The sequence below is a fragment of the Morone saxatilis genome, unplaced genomic scaffold (assembly GCF_004916995.1).
Source record: "Morone saxatilis isolate NCDOM2014 unplaced genomic scaffold, NCSU_SB_2.0 Contig12, whole genome shotgun sequence".
Classification (NCBI taxonomy): Eukaryota; Metazoa; Chordata; class Actinopteri; family Moronidae; genus Morone; species Morone saxatilis.
In genome coordinates, this window is record NW_023339674.1 from 22,916,647 (window position 1) to 22,937,415 (window position 20,769).

General features: G+C 39.8%; 1 protein-coding gene across 3 annotated transcripts in view; it reads right to left on the reverse strand.

Moving 5' to 3' along the window:
- The window catches only part of lpp (LIM domain containing preferred translocation partner in lipoma), a 135,469-nt gene that overhangs the window by 26,168 nt on the left and 88,532 nt on the right, over window positions 1-20,769 (reverse strand). For all 3 annotated transcript variants that reach the window (XM_035654004.1, XM_035654006.1, XM_035654005.1), the window contains one exon: window positions 8,531-8,627. In XM_035654004.1, coding sequence (XP_035509897.1) covers window positions 8,531-8,627 — 97 coding nt within the window. The remainder of the gene's footprint in view (window positions 1-8,530; window positions 8,628-20,769) is intronic.

Sequence of the window (20,769 nt, forward strand, 5' to 3'; positions counted from 1 at the left end):
CCGCCAGTCCAAAACTCTAAAACACATTCAATTTACTTACTGCTTTAAAACCTTTTGAGAAGGTACAACTGGTAAATGTTTGGTACTTTTGTTTAGTTAATGACTTAAATGATTAAACTGCTGTCAATTAATTTTGTTGTCAATTTTGTAATCAACTTTTTAACGTTTTAAGACTGCAGTTATCCAACTCTAGCTGAAAGAATTAAACATGGTCTTGGAGTCGTCGCGTTTCATCAAATATATCACAACACATTTAGCTCTAAAGCACACGTCTACTAGGATGTCTTTCATTGGGTGGAAATTGTGAAAATTATTCCACAAAGTGTAAAAATGTGAAGCTTTTGAGTGAGTTTGTAACTTTTCTTCTCTAACAGTCTTACTGTATGATAATAGAGGGAAGTGTGGAGTGTTTTACAATGCTTCACATCAATAATTTCACACGTCTGCGTCGGAAGTAAGCATTTTCAATTTTCAGACACTACTTCAATTGACTCCTTGAATAATACAGGACAGCAATTGAAGCAACATCGTATTTACCCCTGTGGAGATGATCGCAAATACTTTCGAACTATTTCAGCTGGGCATAAAGGAATCATGAAAGGCCTCGCTGCTCCCCAGCGTCCCTTTGCACGGGGAATGGAACCAGAGTCTTAATATCAAAACTTCAAATAATTCCTGTAGAACCAATGCAATGGCGACGGGGCGGGAGGGGGAGTTCATTTACACTTTACTCACTTTCTTTCCTTTCATTCTTCAACCCTCAGAAGTGTCTCTTCTCTGTTACATCGAAAGTCAAAAGAAGGACTGAAGAGAAAATCTTTTCTTCTTTTCTATTTTAAAGAAGCACATTCCCTGTGAGCTATAGAGGCTTAGAATGGTTAGACAATTTAATTGGATAAAAGGAAAAGATTAAAGAGGCCCTGACTCTGTTCCATAAATAATTGATTTCTAATGTATTTGTAGTGGCAGTGAGACGCTGTTGTTTGGGAATGGGGGATGTTGAGTGGCAGAACGCTTCAGATTTCCCTCAGTCTTTGCCTTCTTTGTTTTTTCACGCCGTGATATTGAAGCAGCATGAAAGGCAGAGAGGGAGCACACTTGCAGCTCAATTTGATCTTACATCGTCAGAAATCAAAGATCGTGCATGTAAAGAAGGATCGCAAGGAACTTTTTTGTGGGAGACCAAACTTTTCACACTATGTTACTAAAGAATACAATTCTGCTGGTGCAACCCTTGCAAGCCCCAAAGGCAAAGCCAGCAACTGTAGCTCGTATCCAAAACTAATAAAAGAACCACAAAATCCATTTTGGGACTTCAACTAAAGTTTTGTGCTTGGATTAAAATATCTGATAGATATGGTGGTAAAGACACAAAACACAGTCAAGCCCTGCACACGTTGTGTTTCAGTATTAACAACACAACAATGCTAAAAGGAAATAATTAAAACATAACTAACAGAATAACCATACTTTATTGGGCTTAATTTTTGAATAAGTGTTTCCACACTGTAATACAGCATTTATCTATAGTGACACCCTCACAAAGGTGGGCCAAATGAAGGTACAAAGTTGCGATAACTTCTTCACACTTAATTAAAGACATAAACAATAGGTCAGCGAGTGGTTAACAGCAGAAAATAAGTCTGTTGAACACATTAGGAGTGTAACTGCCAGCTACTGAACTGCCAGAGGGCACGATTTGTGCGCTGTTTCATCTCTCCCCTCTAGGTTAATCTACTTTGTTGCTTCAGATTGCCCTCCGTGCAGCCTGACAATGCTGTGGCCTTCGGTTGCCTTAGGATGACGAGAAAAATAGCTGTCATCGGTGCATTTCAATCTCTGAATGCCTCTTTCCTAACCCCTGCCTTTAATCTCATCCACAATGTCAGCAAATAGCAATCTGCAGAACTGCTGCGGCGATGGTGGAGGATGGAGGAGAGGCGAGCCTGTGCCACTAAGCATTACCGCTCGGCCTGTCAGGGCCCGCGGCGGCAGAGTGAGGGGGACTGAGTGTAGGTTACATGTTTTGGGAGCAGGTTGGCGGGAGCGACATGGAGGGGTGCCAGGGAGCGAACGGGGCTGGCGCATGGGGTGAGAGAGCGAGAGACAGAAAGAGAGAGAGAAAAGAAAGGCGGTGAACAGGTGAGTGTGTGTGCAGCAGACTGTATGTGGGCAAGCTGTGTGTTCAAAGAGGTCTGTGTGTTTATATGCTGTTTATCCGTGCGCACCCGTGTGCTTGTAACTATGCATGCGTTTGCGTGCATGAGCATGCGGATGTCTACTCATTCCTGAGGTCAAACGCTCACTCACAAATGAAATCTAGCAACGTGAGTGCCCGGAAGCCTCAGCTGGGCTCGCACGGCAGCTGATCTTGCAAGCCTCAGTGGAGCTGTCTCAACGAGGCAGGATAGCAAGCGCCGAGCCTGGCGGGGGAGGAAGGGGAGGAGAGAGGGAGGGAGGGGCCGGTCACCTCACGTGAACCACTGCCAAAAAAGCGGGCTTCTGTCGCCAGGAAGAGAAGCCCCACGCTGGCACACTGCATCAGCTGAGAAACTAGAAAGCAGCATTGCGAGGTCAGCGGCAGTGCTGGAACAAGATAATGAGAGAAAAAAAGTGGCAAAGAGGACCCATAAACTACACTGGAAACACTACTTCATGCCTTATGAAACTGCCCCACTGCTCCAAGTGGTAACAAATATAATTAAGTATTGAAAACACAACTAGGTGATGACACAGAAGAAAAACTAAGATTGTATTCATAAAAGAACAGAAACCTAAAAACTGGAGGTTTTGGTAGTAGTTGTAGATTCAAAGCAGTTAACATTATTTACATGAGAAAAAAAAAGGGTCTTGAAAGTCAAACCCGCAGCCTCACACTGACATACATACTGCATTTTTCTTAAAAGGCAGCTATGATGGATCATCTGTAGCTATTGTGTTGTATAATCTAGTCTTTTGCAGTCATACATTATAATCCACTGTAGGTGGTAGAGTGATGCAGAGGCTTTAGTTGCCATGTCACCAGACTGCCTCATATGATGCCCCCCCCTGCCCCTGGGTGGTCGCTGACCTCCTTCCAGCAACATTATGCTCTTCTGTCTCATAGTGATTGCTGCAGCATACATATAAACACAAAGTACAGCACAGCACAACAAAGAGGTCACACTTAGCCACTGTGATTGGGGGAAATCCTTTGATAGTGAAAGAGGAAATAGGCTCTTGAAGCTAAAGGGCCTATGAGGAGATTAGTGTGGGAAAAAAGACTGGAGGCAGGTTCAAACTAAAATGATCTGTGGTCATATTCTAGGTACAGGACAAAACTGAATCCAACAATTCTATTGCTTGAGACAAGTACATGTAATAATGCAATGTTGTGATTTATTGTATTTTAGTATTTTTATTTTGTTAAATACTTTATTTTTATTTAACTATTTAATTACATTTCAATTAGTGTGTTAATTTTCGTTAACATTTTAATTAATCTTAAATTATATAAATGTATAATCCTTAAGATTTCAGTCCTGGTTAATTTGGCAATACAATTGCAATACAATTGAATTTAGAGTGCAACTATGAACTGACCTCATGTGCTTTTGTTGTGTTTTGTAGATGTGTAGGATCCAGCGTGTAACATTTAGAAGGATCTATTGGCAGAAATGGAAAATAATATTCCATTTATAATATTACAATAGGTATGTTTTAATTGGTGTATAATCACCTGAAAATAGAAACTGTTGTGTTTTTGTCAGAATGAGACGTTTTTTTATCTATGGGGGGGCATGTCCTGCTCTATGGAGGCCACCATGTTTCACTGTATATAGGGTTTCACCATAGTTTCTCCTACATGCTTGAAAGGCTGAGCTGTATTCAAGTGGTTGAAATCTGCAACTTCACCGTTAGATGCCACTAAATCCTACACACTAGTCCTATAATGAAAATGTTTAAAATGTTTAGAAAAAATGTTTAAAAAAAAAAAAAGGATTAAAATGTTAATGATTAAAACTTTCACAACTACAGCACTTTTAGCAGCATTTTATTTAGGAAAATGTCTGCAAATCTAAATGCATTTTTATATTGTACCTGCAAGTTTAGACAAGCGTGTGTTTTGTCTCTGTACATGCAAATGAACATTAAAAATGAACTTTAAAGGTACACCTTCATACACTAAACAGGAACAGTTATCTGTATTGGGGGAGACGGTTGGCCAAAGGCATTTGGAGACTGTGGAGGTGGAGTATGGTGGAGAAACGGGTTGGGGGGGTAGGAGGGCGTCTTTTCAAGCCAGCAGAAAGGTTTTACTCTGACACACATCCCACTTGTTATGACATGTAGAGACACATCTAAAAGCAAACTCCTAAGAGGTTGCTGAGGGCGACCTCAGTAATATGCAAATTAATTCCACCAGAGTATCTTAGACAATGCACAAAGCTGTCTAAACTGGAAGCCTATTAATACATTAAGTTATGATGCTCAGTTGTGTTATAAAGAAACAAAGCCGGTCCACAACAGCACACTGAGTGAACCTAAACTTTTTCTGACCCAATTACCTTAGCTGATCTGCTTTGACTCCTCTGGCCTGTACTGTTACTGGAGTTACACTGCCATTTGTATCTCTTCTAAGATTCCTCATGAACATTTCATGTGAGGTGTCTTATAAATTATGAGGGCTCCTCCAGCTGACATTATGAGGAAAAATGGCAAAGCCTGCCTTTTCTTCTCTGGCTCTTATCATAAAACAAAGGCTAGCTCAAACCAGGAGGAAAGGCTTTCCCGACAGCTCAGAGTCCTGTGCGTAGTACAGTATGCCCAAATGAATCTCTCTGCTTATTTCCAATGACTATCTCTCTAACATCTGATAATAACATTACAAAAACATTCATGCCACTGCTCAAAAATCCCCCCACTTTGTATAAATATTGATTGGATATTAAAATTTCACTTCTTTCTTAATTCTATACAGTGGAATACCAAAAGCCTGGGATCGCATAAAGGAGTTCTCAACTTGTCATTTTGGTATTAAAGGAGAAATAAAAAGAGATTGTCTGCGGCAGAATGAACTACACTGCATAAGTATCATCATCACTAATTGTAAATAATGCAAAGCATCTCATCCTTTCAATTATTCAGCTTTATGTCCTGGTTTTGGTTGACAGAAATGTAGTGATGACAAAATATTGTAAGTTCCTCTGATGCACAAATGCCAAGGCATCTGTACTGCAAGCTGAGTAGCTGTGTCTTATTAGATTTCCACAAACACAGTACACCTACGCAGAACCTAAGTGGATTAAATATGACGGATGATGACATTTGGAGAAAAGGCTCTTTCAGATTACTCAAATCTAATCTGGAACTCTAAATCAGGACTAATCAGTTGCTTTTCAAAGAAGCTTCAATCATAGGAGGAATTTCTGGCTTGCAAACTGGGTTTCTCGCATGAAAAGCCGTTCTTTTATAGTGCATCATTTTCAGGTTTTTTACAGTTTGAGAGGCATTTGCTTTTAAAAAACGGCTGCTTTTTGTGTTCCCGTTTTGCCAGGAAAAAAAAGTCCTCAAAGCCATGACCTGTGTAATTGCTGGACAGAACTTGTTGTATGGAGCGTAATAATGTTGTGTAATTTATAAGCTACAGATGGAGCTCAATTGAGTCTAATGAAAAATTTCCCTGTGACATCACAGTGCCAGAGTGTAACGCTAATTCGATTCAATTAACCCCCTCTGGACCAATGGAAACTGGCTGTTTCAGATTAGGAGCTCATCAAAGACATTAGTGACACCAATAAAACTTTGCTATAGGAAGACAATGATCCAGTCCAGTAGTGCACTAGAGATCGCAGCCCCACTTTGATTAATCTTGTTAATTACTAGCCTTAGGGTTTCAACAAATGCTAGCCCTCTTCCCCCCTGAACCCCACCAAAAAAGGAGAGGCTTGTGTGCCATTAGATTCTTTGTAATTACAAAAGTCTCATGCCTTGGGACTGATTCTCCCACAGCCCTGGATATACTATGAAAAACATACCGGACTAAAGTCAGTTTTAAAATTAGAGTGGTGGCTATATGTGCATTATTCAGCGGGGGAGGACGGGGGGCTCTGTGGATTTGCAAAGCAGCATGTGCCTGTGCTTGAACTTTCTCCTAATGAGTCCCTGCAGTCACCTCACTCGAAGGCTCCTGCCCTCATCCTCTTTCTTTCTCTCGGTTAATTCAGCTGTCGCCTTGTTTAACCACAAGATGACCCTCCTGCCTCCCTCCCTCCCTCCCTCCACTCCAGTAACAGCCAGCCGCTGTCAGCTGGGGACGCACACGCTATCCCTAACTTGTTCTGGCTACCTCGGCTCACATGTGACCCATTTCTCCCATGTCCTTGTTTTACCAGCCTTCAGCCAGTCAGCCTTATAGTTGGCAAATAGTGGCAAGTGCATGCATGGTATGGCAGCCTACAGTTCATGCCAGTTCTGCTTCACATACACATTCACCCAAAAATTAGGCCAACAAGGCTTTGATGGCCATTCCTCTTTAAAATGACTACACTTTGCTTAAGCCAGCAGATCCATTTGACCTATGTCTAATGTGAACCAATTAAGGTTTTTACATCAGTGCGCACCAACGTGAAGCCGAATATCCCTTAATACCAGTTAAATACATGTCCCTGTAGCTATAATACACCTACACATGCTATCATGGTGTGCTGTGTGATTATGTGCTGATATAAAGCCTGCTCCAGAGTCCCATTGAATGTATTGAGTGAGGTATCTAATGGGCATGGGAACTAATTCCAGGGCAAAGGGGATTAAAGGCTAGAGAAGAGAGAGCAGCAGAGGGATGGCACTCGCTGGCAGCAAAGGGTGCAGAGGGCGGAAAAATAGAAATGAAATATAAATGCACAGAATCCTTGTCTTTTGAATCCTATTTTGCAAAATAGTATTAAAAATTGGTATTTTGTTTAATCCTGGCAGTTATATTTATATATTTTTTTCAAATGAGAACAAAATTAAATATCAAGTGCTTCAGAGAAACAAATGGGAGAGAACTACTGTACAAAAAAAACAACCGCTGGACAATCTAACGAGATACAGAGATGTATCAAAATCAGGATGTTTCATCTGTCCGAAGCCTTTATCTCTCATTCTCATTATACCCTGAGCAAGAGTTGAGCCTTATCGTTTGATCACATTGATATAGTTTTGAGACTCTACCTTGAGGACTGCTTCCCAGACAGGTAGATATGCTGCTGTGTCTACACATGGAAATCAACGGATAAGAAGCACCAAGAATACTAGACTAACCTTGTCTGTATCACACACACCTGCACTGTACTCAATAGCCTCCAGACATTTTCCAAAAACATTGTTCCTGTGATACAAAACTAACTTTGTGGGTCACTGGGTGGGCTAATCTAGGAAACCTTATGCCAGTTTTATTCTATTAACCCACTATCCCACATTGTTTAATTTAGCCTTTATCACCAAAAATGTGACATGGCTTTGGTTTTGTAGTACAAACAGTACTTTTCTTCAGACTCATTTAGGGGCCCGTTTGTTTCTTCTTTTAGTTTCACAAAACATCACAGTGAAGAGTGACAGTGCTCCTAAATAGACCACACTCCCTGCACTAATGTTTTTTTAGGACTGCTTTTGCAATGTATCAAAAAGGATAATGTGTGTGTGTGTGTGTGTGTGTCTCTGTGTGCGTGTGTGTGCATGTGAGCTTTTCCCAGTATTAGTGTTGTTGATGTGAATCAAAGAGTGACTCATGGGCTAATTTTAGCCACTTTGCTACTCTCACCTATGAATGCTACACTGTGAAGTGGCTGTTGTGTCACACTCACAGCAGAGGAATAGGTCCGCTGGTAGCAGAAATGATTATATTCTTTTGTTTGGTGATTCATAACATGCACAAGAAAAGTGACCCTGTTACAATGTGGTAATAAGAAACTGTGCTACCTACTCTAAGCTGACATTTTGAGCAAGTAATGTATCTCAAGAGATTTCCTAGTGAAAGAACTGTTAAATAAACTAATACAAATAAAATAGATAATTTTACATGCTGTATATACGCTGCCAATATGGGAAAGAGGATGCTGTCTCAGTTTATGCAGTCCATTATCTGACATGCTTTTGCTGCTGTAGATCTGTGAGGAGTTCGCTAAACAGGTGTTAGGCCAAATGTTGTAATGCTGAAAAGATCAGACAGGAAACATTTTCTTTCAATGTATTTCATTGTATGTAAAAAATTTAAATGATCACTATTTAATTGCTGAAGCTCTTAGTGGCTTTATTATGTTACTATAATTTAATACTATCCATCTTTCTGTCCAAACACAGAACGCCTCGCAGCTAGCATCAAACAGAATCCAAGCCTAGCTAGCATGCTAAAACTCCCAAATGCTGTCCTGTCCCATTACCTTCCTGCATAAATCTTAAAACAAAAAGCATAAAATAAAATAGGATTAGTGTGTGTGGTATGTCAAAATGTCTTCTGTCAAAAGTCTACTGCTGACCAAGTGTGTGTGAGACGAGCTATCTTTCTTACCAAAATATTCCTCAGATGGCGGGTTATCCATGTCAAACAGCATCTTCTTGGTCAGGCGCTCCAGCTCGTCTTCAGGGTGGGCGATGGGTGCACTGCCCTGAGAATAAGGAAAGCAAGAAAATTGTGATTCACAAAGCCGAGTGAGGTAATGAAGAACATTTCATCAGTTTCATGCATTTATTTGCACCTCGCTGATGGATATCACCTCTGGTCTACGCGATACAAATGCTGCCTAAAAATGCAAAGAAAAAGTGCAAGAATGTATCGCTTAACAAAATACGCCCAGGTTCGACTTTAAGATTCACAAAAAAACCTGACTTCAATAAATGGATGATGTGCTGTCACAAGGTCAAACAAAGCACATTCACTGTAATCAACATGCAGTGGATGGTCTTGAGTCTGCCTTTCCCCTCTGAGGTATCTGACCCTGGCTCAGGCCCCAGTGGTGGTGCAGCCCAGAAGGTTGTGCATATCCTTCTGTGCAATACAAGCGTGTGGAAAAAACTGTGACCCTGACTAATCCTTGTATTTTGGAAAATAATGATAACAGAAAGAAAAGAGGAGGCAAACAGTAGAAGAAAGCTACTTTTTAAGTCTTGTACATTTGGGTGATAGGTCAGGAGATAGTTATTCAGTCATACTCTGAGCACAAACGACTTCAGGTGTGAGCTGCGTTGAGGCCTAATCTGTAAGAGACTTTAGAAGGATGACATAACTCTCTGAAGATGCCACTTCCTTCCTTTCCTTGTGAGCCTGCCCTCCCTCTTATCATGCAGTCTCTGACATCTGCCTGCTGTGTGTCTGTATGGGGCTGACGTGTTGTGCCTGACATTTTCTGCCAATCATTCGCAGCTCCCCCATCCCCCATCCCCGGCTCCTAGCGCAATCCAGTCACAGGTGTGTGTGTCCTTTGCAGACACCCTGGAGGCCTGAACTTGACTCTTTTCTTGCTGTGTGGCTGAGCTTTTTCAGAAATCAGTGACACTCCGATGACCTTCCCTAGATCTGGGGCCGGCTGGATCTTTACAGTAGATTTGATTTTCAATATTGTAACACGGGCTGAGATCTGAGCTGACCTTTGAGGTGTTCCTAATTGTGACATCTGGGAGCTGGGTGAATGTTAGCGACCAGTCTGGTTTTGTACTTATTTATCCATGGTTTACTGTGCCACATAAAGGAACCAGATTTATCAATAGGAGATTGAGTGAAAAAATGTTTTTGTATTTAGAATGAAAGAGTAATTACAGATCGTGTCAAGCAGCTCATTTGGAACTATTGATGACCAAATTTGTATGCGCGTAATTTCCGGTAATTTGACTCATTGTATGTGTCAGTCAAGGTTTCACTAGTATATATAAAATAGGTGTCATTTTATCAAATATATTAAAGAGGCCATTTTATGCTTTAGCATACTACTTGCATGTGAAAACCTAACCTGGTGGATTATCTTTATTTTTTGGATGGAAATGTCTGTAAATCATCTAAGAGATAAGGGTAAGTGCTCTGTTGTTGACTGCACAAACCATCTGCGGGGGACTTGGAGTAGTCACTTTATTTTTGGTGGAAATGTTATGGAAATGTCCAAACAATAAAAAACTGGAGTGTGTTTGTGCATTTGACTTTACTACTTCATCAAGCTAAGCTACTATGTTCAAGCTAAGGATGGATCAATACTGGCTGTCCGTCACCCAACTTCAAACTTGGAAGCTTTGCCTTGTTTATGTTGTTTTACTTTTTCTTTGGTAAGTTGTAGTAAGGTGATGCTGAACTAATGTAATATTGAGGGGCAGTAAAGAGAAACTGTGTGAACGTTAAGCCTCAGTTGAAGTCAAATAAATAACAAGAGTGGTAGTTTGGATGCCAGTAACTGTTTTTTGATGTTGTTTTTTGTGTAACTTCATACTGCAGAACTAATGTTAGCTCAGCTAGCGTGACCAATGAGAGCGGACTGGGCTACTCTGGAGCGCTTCAGACAGAGGATGAAAAGAGGTGTTGCAGCAATGGCCAGTATTAGAAAAATAATGTGTTGCATTAAACCTATTACAGTAGACGCCCTAAATACGAGTATTAACCTAAAAATGTGCATAATATTTAGAGGTGGTAATGCAAATATACAGTAGATGTGGTGTGAGGACATGCAATGGTCTACTGAGTTTATTTCCAGAGACGGTGAGAAATGCTGAGCTCTGATTACTGTCCACGATGTATCAAACAGCACCCAGAACTTTATGATGCATGACTTTTGCTCGGCCCGGCTCAGGATGCAGCAGGCTGATAATGGAAGCCCAAACAGTAGGCCTCATTAACTGTGAGGGATCGACACGTTCGATGTGCAAATCTTTCTGCCAAGCTCTCTAGAGAGCAACTGGGCCGGAGCTCTTGGAATTCCTGGCACCTTGCGCCTCCTCGGCCACTCAACCATAAACGGCAAAGACCACATCATGGAGGATTAAGAAGAGATGAAAGGAACATTCCTCAGTGGTTGGATTTTCCTCTATTGTTGACTCAAATTACATGACTTTCTTTTTAATAATACACAACGGTCAGTGGAGGTTTACGTGGAGGGGGTTGAATTTGAATACAACCACCTGCATAACAGAGTAGATAATACGTCTGTATAATATTCGTACACCTCAAAGGAGTGCTCTTGTTGACGACACACTGCTCATTATGCCTGTGTTGTTAGTTTGAGACAGTGAAGAGGACGATTTAACACTGTTAATCTTAGCTCCACATCAAAAGCACATTGGAGAGGGAACGAAATGCTGCTATTACCAGAAACAGACTTTTGAGTTTAAGCTTCATTTATACCTTATCCACTCTTTGACACCCTGCAGCAATGCACTGCCAGAGAGTTTAAAGCACCTTGTTAGGGAGTCTTTTGTGACAGCACGGAATAATTTTTCACTTGAATAAGAGAAAGAAATTGCTTCCCTGCATGCTTTATGATTGCTTCGCAGTTCCTGTTCAGCTTTTCAGAGGCAACAATAGAAACCATACAGCAGCTATACGTGGTAGAGACATGGTTTTTCAGTTATGTCTGGCTCAGTTCAGTAAATTGTTTGCCTGCGCCCTCGGGACACTCAGCCGCAGTTTCATTGAAGTTAGTGCGGTTTACGTAAATTCAGCGGTGACTGGGTTAACAGCTGCACCTATTTCCCACTTTTTTCCCCCAGTATGTCAAGGCTTATCGTTTCAGGTCATCTGCCGTCTGCTTTTTAATGGCAGAAATCCTATCAGTTGTAATGCCCACAAAAGACATCCTGATGGACCATCAAATGCCATCCACTTGACAAACGATTTGCAGAGAGTTGTTAAATGCCAGACCACTTAAAATCAAAAACAACAATAACATCTGTAAATGACCACTGTTGCGTGCTACCTGATACAGCATGACAGTGAAAGGTGAGCAGAGAAAGCCTGGGTCTGAGAGCTGATCTCTGCTTGACTGCCACATCTATGAATGAAGCTGTGCGTGCCACCCACTGTGGAATTGGCATTGTGTCAGAACTGATTAAGTGAGGAGTGGATGGTGGGTGTGGGTGGGCAGAGGGGGCTCGGTACGTGCTCTCACCTGATGCCCTGACAGCATTGTGTCCCACTAAGAACCAAACCTCAGGCTCTTTCTTTCCTGCTTCCACCACAGTGATAGAGAGTGAACAGGAGAGACAACTGTTCTCAGGGCATCAGATCTAAACCTTTGTTAGTGGAGGTGGAACAAAGGAGGGCAAGTGAACTGGAAGCTGGAACTATTTACATATCACCTTCTATGGTAGAGAACAAGTGGAACAGATCTGTGGGATAAATCATAGCAGTGCAACCCAAGGGTTAACTCTGCTTTGTCCTGGTGTCTGGATCCAGACATACAGACAGCCAACAGGCATACAACAACAAAATATTTAAGTTAAGTTGAAATTAAAATATATTTTTTCAAAGAAGTCAGTTTATATATATGCAGTGTTTGTTTTGACTTGCATTTGGCCAAAATGGTTATCACCGAAAAGAATAAATCTAAATTTAATTCATTTACTGCAGTGAGAGTGCCCCCTACAATTTTCCAGGGGATGCACATTTTCGATTAGTTCAATATGGCTGCAGGCAGGCACTAAACATTGTTTGTTATATTTTTTAAATTCTAACAGTCACACAGGCTGGACAACAACATTGTTTGCCACTGCTTAGTCCCATCCGTGATTCTACCATTCTCTACAAGACTCAGTGTCATGATTGGAATCACGGGATTCACGCTAGCTGAACCCCCTCCTTTGTATAACGCAATACAAACACAGTACAGAGTGTGCAAAAGCTGCTAATGACTTAGCAAGTGTTAAAATAAAATGAACAAAAAGTAAAAACTAGTGCAAATCAGTGTAAACATTAGCAAAATAGGCTAACTAGCTTCTCTTTTCTATGTGGAAGGTAGTTAGCATAGTTTGCTAGCTTCCAAATTCCAAATGACATACAAACTTAACAGCATTATGACTCCCAAATGTTGTAAAGGACTAGGAATGTAATGATATACCGCAAGAATGTTAAATTGCAAAACATGTACATATTTTTGCCTTTATTGGATAGGACAGCTGAAGAGTGACAGGAAAGGGGGAGAGAGAGGGCCGAGGGCCACAGGTCAGACGCAAATCTATGGCTGCCAGCTTGAGGCTTGAGAGGCTTGAAGCTTACACTTTGGTTCCACAAATACGATTTTATCCTTTTTTGAATGTACAAGTCATTAAAGTTTATATTTCCTTACACAAAAAGTGAGGAGAGTTAAAATTTCAGTTCAACTTTTGAGGAATCAAACTGTATTCTCATTTTCCGGCCAGTACTTTTTTATGCAGTGTGCACAGACAATGAGATTGAGAGCCGCTGCACAAACAGCACAAACCACTGAGCTGAAAGTGGTAACCAGAAGGGGAACAGTACAGACACTGTAGAGGGAGCCCATTGAAAGACAAGTGCTAACACTAATCTGTGTCTCCAAACCTGCAGTCATCTATCAGCCGTGTATTGCTTCTTTTATACTTCCTGTAAACGCAATATTGCACCTTAAACCAAAAGCAATTGTCTTACCTTTTACAATAGCTGAACACTTCCTGCATGATCAGCACAAACTAAAGAAAGACATAATCACTCACAGACATATTTATCCACAGATTAAATGATGATGGACTTCACAATACAACATGCTCTTTAGTGTCAATGGAGCTGCAGCTTTAACTCAGGCTTTTAAAAGAGAAGCTTTAGCCAGCTCTCAATCTGACATCCTGGCTTTTGTCTCCCTGAATCACAATTATATTATTTGAAATGGACACATAGCCTTTGAAAGGGAGAGGGCTTATTAAAATAATAGTAATATTAACAACAACAACAGCAAATGGACCATTGCATTAGTTAGGGTTCATGAGGGATTGAATTTTTTTATTGGATTGGAATATCTAAAAAAAGCTTTTTTTGCAGCAACACTAAACGAGTGATTATAGCAGCTTAGGCGACTCTGCTTTACCAAAACAATAAAAGGATTGCTGGATCAGTCACAGTATCCTTTCAGTGAGTTGGTCTGTGTTTGCGTGTGCGTGTGTGTGTTGGTAGGTGATTTTAGGAGGGGGGGGGGCAGTATGTTGTGTGTCTAGAATCAAACATATACGGGTTAAACACTTGTGTATTAAGAGCCGTCACTTTATAATGATGGCTTTATTTGATTCCATACTGCAGAGACCCATTTTCTCAACTGCCTTTGAAAGCCAGAAATTGTTTGTGTCACTGTGACACAGCAGCGCACTTCAATAGAAACCTTGGAGAGCACCTCATTACTGTGATTCATTCCTTAGACTGACCAGACGGAGTTATATTTGCGATAATACAAAGGACAGCTCTGTTTTGATTACACAGGTGATTTTAAAATGCCACTATCGTCTGCCTAAGGACAGGGTGGGAATTACACTTCAAATAAACGTGGCTTGTCTGGACAAAACTAAAATTTGTGGGAAAGTTGCTTTGTCATTTTACTGGCAGCTGCATGTTTAATTAAAGAATTTGTTAAGTATGTAAAAGGAATCACATGTTAGTGGCTTTATGTAATCCAGTTGATGAATTTGCTGCTTGCTATGTTAAACAGGTTATGAGTAATCTGTAATGCATTACACTTTGAGAAGAACCATCGCAGCGCTGCATATTAAGCTCAAGGCCACCTTCTGAGGAGGCACAGATAAAGTATACATTCTCTCCAAACAAAATAGGTCATGCTGTTTCAGCTCCAATTAAATGCTGAGAAAAAATAACAGTCAACTGTAGAGCAGCTGTGTACAGAGCAGCCAACGATAATTAAAAATTAACCAATTCCATAATTGACATTTTCCACAGCCACTCAAATGTAAACTGAATTCATATAAAGGGATGAATTTTATGTAATGTATGTAGAGGGGCCTTTCAATGTTTGTAAGATTGTGCGTGTGTAAAAACTAGGTCATCTGTTCGGAACTGACACATCCCCCTGCAAACAGATATTTGAAAATCTGAGAGTGTAGAGAGGGGAGCCACAAGCAATCTGAAAAAAACAACAACAAATGACTGCACAAATTGTTGGGACGAGATAAAACTTATTTGGCGTCTCTTTGTATACCATTACAATCCTGTGAATGTAGCAAACACCATATTACACAGGATGCAGGTTTCCCTGGTTTGGGTGAGAGCTCAAAGCATTTCCCTGCTGTTTCCTCATGTGGTAGCACGGATCTATATTTAAACACATGTGGTGGACATAATGAAGATTCATACAGGTTATGTCTTCAAATCGATGTATTGGCATCCTTTACTTCCCTTTTGTAATACACAGTGTTGACGATCTCCTGTGTAATTTTGCCTCCTAAGTAAACCATGATATATCCTTCTCCTTTCCACCTAAGCAACTACGTGGTTTAACTGAATGACACCCTGAAGGATATCTGTTGACCAAACACTACCACTAAAATGCTGAAGCCAACAATACACAAAGTCTGATCTGCTGAGGGATTCTTCCTTGATGAGAAAAAATGTTTCGAAAGTGCACACGTTTCACGGACTCTGAGCCAGGGGCGGACAAGGGCCCTTCTGTGGACAGAGGAGGATGTTAGGAGAGAAATCTGGGTTCAGCAACAGTAAAAAAACAAAACAAAGAAAACTTGTTTATGTGCAGAGAGGTGCTGGAACTGACAGGAGACCATGCCCACAAGGAGCCAGCAGGGGCCACTGTTTATGCAGGTGGTTTAGACTGCCTGGTGTCTGACTGAACCAAGGCAACTTTACTCCTTCATGTAGATTGTATTTGTGGGAAAGTGGGCAAAATGCTTGGATCAACAAATGAGTCAGTGTCATTCAGTCGACCAGTTGCATTTTTCATTAACCGAAGTAAAATAATGAAATTAATTCTTTACATAACTCGTGCTCGTCATGAAAAGAGGTTCAAATATTTAAAAATCAACAGATTAAATGTGTTAGCAACACTGTCAACATACAGCTACATAAATTAATTTATTGTTGTCACATGACTAGCTGTCACCCAGCATGCCACAGTAGCATAAACTAACCACATTTAAAGCTGCAGAATAATCTCAGTACTGCAGGATACATCTGCATCTCTTCACTACAGGCCAGTGAGGAAGAGGTTGAAAACAAGAAAATAAACAAACTGCTCAGACATTTTAGATTGCCGGGGCTCACTGAACTGCAATGACAGTTATCGATCCAGCCAGTTATTTACCAGCCATGCTGTTCGTCTCAGAGGGGGCCAGAGGAGAAGAGGGTGGCAGGGCCTATTATTTATGAACACTTATGTGACAAACACTTCTGATCTACTGAGAGTTACCACTGACTGAATGAACCAGGCAATCAACAAACTAACAAAAACGAGTAACACAAAAAGACAAGGCAGTCCTTAATTTCTGAGTGAAATCAACAAGTTAATGTACAAGAATGAGCCATACTTACTCAAAGTGCTGAACTAGTCTTCATTTAATTTCAAATCAATTAACTTTTTAAGGTTTTGTAGATAATTAGGGCTTTAGATCTATACGTTGAAACCCTTTGATTATAGTACATTTGATGTGCTCAATCTAATGTTAGATATTACTATGGTAGAATTACATCTGTGCATGGGAGATATTTCATAACAATACACAAGGGTTGAATGCCCAGGAATTAGGATCCTGGTATTTCCCAAGATTTTTTCCTTTGAAAAATGCCTGGATTTAACACTCCCTAACCACTTTGACGTATTAAACCTGGTAACTTTATGTGAACAGGCTGATAAACAGTTGGCAGTGGGTTTTTCCACCTTAAAGATAATGGACTTTTAAGAGTAACTATTGTTTACTACCACATAAACTAATGTATAGCAATGAGAATAACATTATAGAATAAGAATAATAATTTATTTATATTTTAAAAAAAACTTTAATTCGTGGCAAGTATTCTCAAGAATCCCAGAGAAAGATTTTACAATCACCAGAAAACCTTAAACCCTATGACACAAAGTTGGGATGTGGCGTATTTCATAAATGGCCAAACATTTTTCCAATAAATCCATTTGCAAGTCCATCAATAAAGGACATCACAAAGCAGACATTTGAACCTGTCAGACGTGGGTACAAGATAAATTCCAGGACACGCAGCAAAGTCAAAACCGCTGCAAAACATTGCTCCACAGCACTACTAGTGGTCAAAAACTCCACAGTGTACCTTTAATTTGCCAGCTGTTTGTTTAATACATCTAACACTAGATATAGTAAATTCTGTAATCCACTCTAAGAGTTTGTCATTAATGCTAGTGAATAATTAAAAATCTTAATTATTTAGTAATCATTTTATTAATTTAGTAGTCCTCAAAATGGCTTTACATGAAAAGATTTATATTAATCCCCTTAAAATAAGGCTATAACTCTTATACCCTAGTGACACTTTTTTGAATGACCAATCCACACTATCTGAAAATGAGAAATTATTTCCATATTTGCAAAGGCCGATCACAAAAGGTGCATAGTTTAATCACTTTAACACGATAGTTCCCCATATTTATCAATACAACTAATGCCCCTGTTACCCTTAATGGGCCTAATTTGTTTTTGTGGTCGCTTGTGGCTAAATTTGCATTTGAGATTTGTTACAGCCTTGTTTTAAGCCTGGAAGCAGCTACTGGAAGGAAGCTTTCTGATGTGTTAGCATGAGAAAATGAAACATGAGGAGATCCACATCCATCACTGACCTCAAGCTTCAGGTCTGGTGGACTAACCTTTAGTCTATGAAGCATTTAGTAACCAGAGCCTGTGTGGACCACCACCAAACACCATGTCATCCAACAACATGGTTATAGGCACAGCACTAATTATATACAGAAGCTTGTACATGTGCAGTGCCAGAGGAATCCAACGGATCCCTGTCACACAGTCTGACCTGCATTAGAGGTGTAACAACTTCTGAGAAGAATGTGTGCTGCATGGTTATAAGGTATAAGTCAGTCCACTGATATGTGCCAATAAATGTAATATTCCAAACTGACATGAGCAGGGAGTGTGATAGTATGTGACTGCCTCAAGTGGCCTTTTTTTTGTTGCATAGACTCCTATTCAAATAATTATGATAAATAATTTACACTACATTTAACTAAATATTTACACTACACATCTCATCTTTATTTATTTCTAAGAATGATTTTTTACACTATTAGTTGCTGTATGATGTATTATGACAGTGTATGCATTACGTTACAAACAGCCTTTTAGGCTGCTGTATCTAAAGCCTAGCACCTTACAGATTCTGCCCCAAACCCCAAAATATCTCCCCACTCTCTATTGATATTTTTGAAACTCACAAAGTTCATAGCCCAGTTTGAAAACATCTACAACAAATTGTCATGCACATCCAGACCCAATGCCCGTTGCAGCTTTGAGTAAAAAACATATCTATGATGTATTGAACATAGTGCCTTCTTTAGATTTACTGTGTTTACAAGAGGAGTTGACTTGAATGACCCAGCGCTTCATGGAAGAACTTCTATTTTTATGGAGCCAATGGAGGTTATCTTTCCATTTTTCTTTATTAAGTACTTATTGAGGACTATTGCTATCATAAAAAAGCAGAGAATAAGGGCAGAAATCACAGCCTCATTAGCCATTTTTTAAAATGAAACAGGGCAGTGTCTTTTTTATTGTCGGTCCCTAGTGTTCTCACAACTTAAAGATACCCTGTCAATTTTTCTACCACTAGTAGTGCAATGGAAGGATCCATGTTTTGTTTGTTCGCATGCACACAAGGGTGCATGTGCATAAGGATGGGTGCTTTGGTCTACAGACGGATGTACTGCACCAAGAAACATCAACAGTAAACACCAAAAAAAAGACATATTAGGCTATACTTTTCATTATTAATGTGTGGTATTAATGCAGAGATATTTGCTGTACTCAAGCTGTTCACTTTAGGTGAATACTTTTTGTATGAGAGAATGAATCATTAACATGTGCACACATTCAAGTGCAAAGAGTCTGTTATTTGCTTTGTTATTATTCTTTGTATGATCTTGATTTCTTGAACAGTGTTAGAAGAAACTAAGAAATTGTTGAAAGGGCAGAGTGTCTCACAGGTGTAATTGGAGTATTCATACTTAGATATGAGTGGGTGTGTTTTTTCAAAATCATGACTCATTTTGTTTTTAATTGTGCTGTAAAGACAATATCACTGTCTGAGAAACTGCATGGAATATGTTCTAATTATGTTTTCAGGATCATTAGGTGCACCTTTCACCCAAATTGCGTGAATACACACAGCTTATTTTTGTGGTGTCACTTTTCTAAAAGCTCCACTGTACATTCATTTGGCAGAAATTGCTACACCGAAATAGGAATCATGTGATTTAGTTCTTTAAACAAATGGTGGCATTTAAATAGCAAATAAAGAATTGTGTTGAGGTACACAGTGAGAGAAATGTAAGGCTTCTTTTTCTGATGTTGTGTAAACACTTTTTTTAAAAATTCCTTAGGATTCTGACCAAGTATTTATGTCTTTTTCATGTAGCCAGAGGGAAATTCTTTAGATAATACAATAGAAAACACACAAATATGTTGATGAACTTTCAATGTAATGGTTCAATAGTGCTGTGAAAGAAATTAAAATGTATTAGGGGTCAAAAATATATAGTGAATGTGTCACTGATCTGAACCAATTTACTATGTTTATAAAAAAAAGTTGATTAAAAACATCTATACAATAAAACATATGGAACTATTTGTCTATCAATACACAATTTAGAAAAAGCAGTTTGTTTGGTGCAGAATAAAGTGCAATTTGTTTCAAGGTGCATCTACACGGAGGGAAGATCACAGGGCTGCAGATAACATGTCTTCATCTTGTCGAAGCCCTGGGCTCTCACTTTGTAGTTACACATGGTAACCCTGCACCAAGCAAAGAATCCTCTCTGGTAATCTATAGCAGAGCTAGTAACTGCACTCAGTCAGCTTGCTTTTTTAAGAGTTGCTCATAGTTCTTGAGGGTAGGGCAGCCGAGGTCAATCACCTGAGGAGAAGGCATTACTTATGATGTAGGCAGGCATAAAGTACCTCTCGTGTACATCAAAGAACAGCTCTCTTACTATACTATTCAGACAATGCAGAATAAGAAGAATCTGAGACTATCATGAGTGGTTAAGTTTCCATATAGTTGAAAAACTAAACCATTAGCTGTTGTCCAAGGGAAAATCTTTTGTTTTTGGGGAGTCCCCCAGGGATCAATCCCAGGTCCCCTATCATTTCCTATTTACATACAACCTCTGGGACATATCTTCCACATACATACAGTAATATGGACTTTCATTGATCTGCAATTGCTACACAACTGTATGCCCCTATATAGCCTGGTACTACATAAGTCCTATATTATGTCTTGCCCTGGAAAAATTATAAACTGTGTGTCTAAAAATGTCCTTCACTTGAATGAATGAATCATATTAGAGATCCTTATGATTACCTCTCCTGGCCCCATTATTAACAGTCTCTCATGTAGTCTGGGTGCTTTATTTCATAATGTCAAACTAAATGCCTGTAATCTCAGTGTAATTATTTATTTTTCTCAGGTCACATTAGTGGTGCAGTCTCTTCATTTAACTGATTTTCTTTTTGTTTTCTGACGTTATTAGGGCCCGAGCACTGAACGTGCGAAGGCCCTATTGTAATTGAAGGAATTCTTCTTTTTCTTCGTTTTTCTTTTTCCTCCTAAAC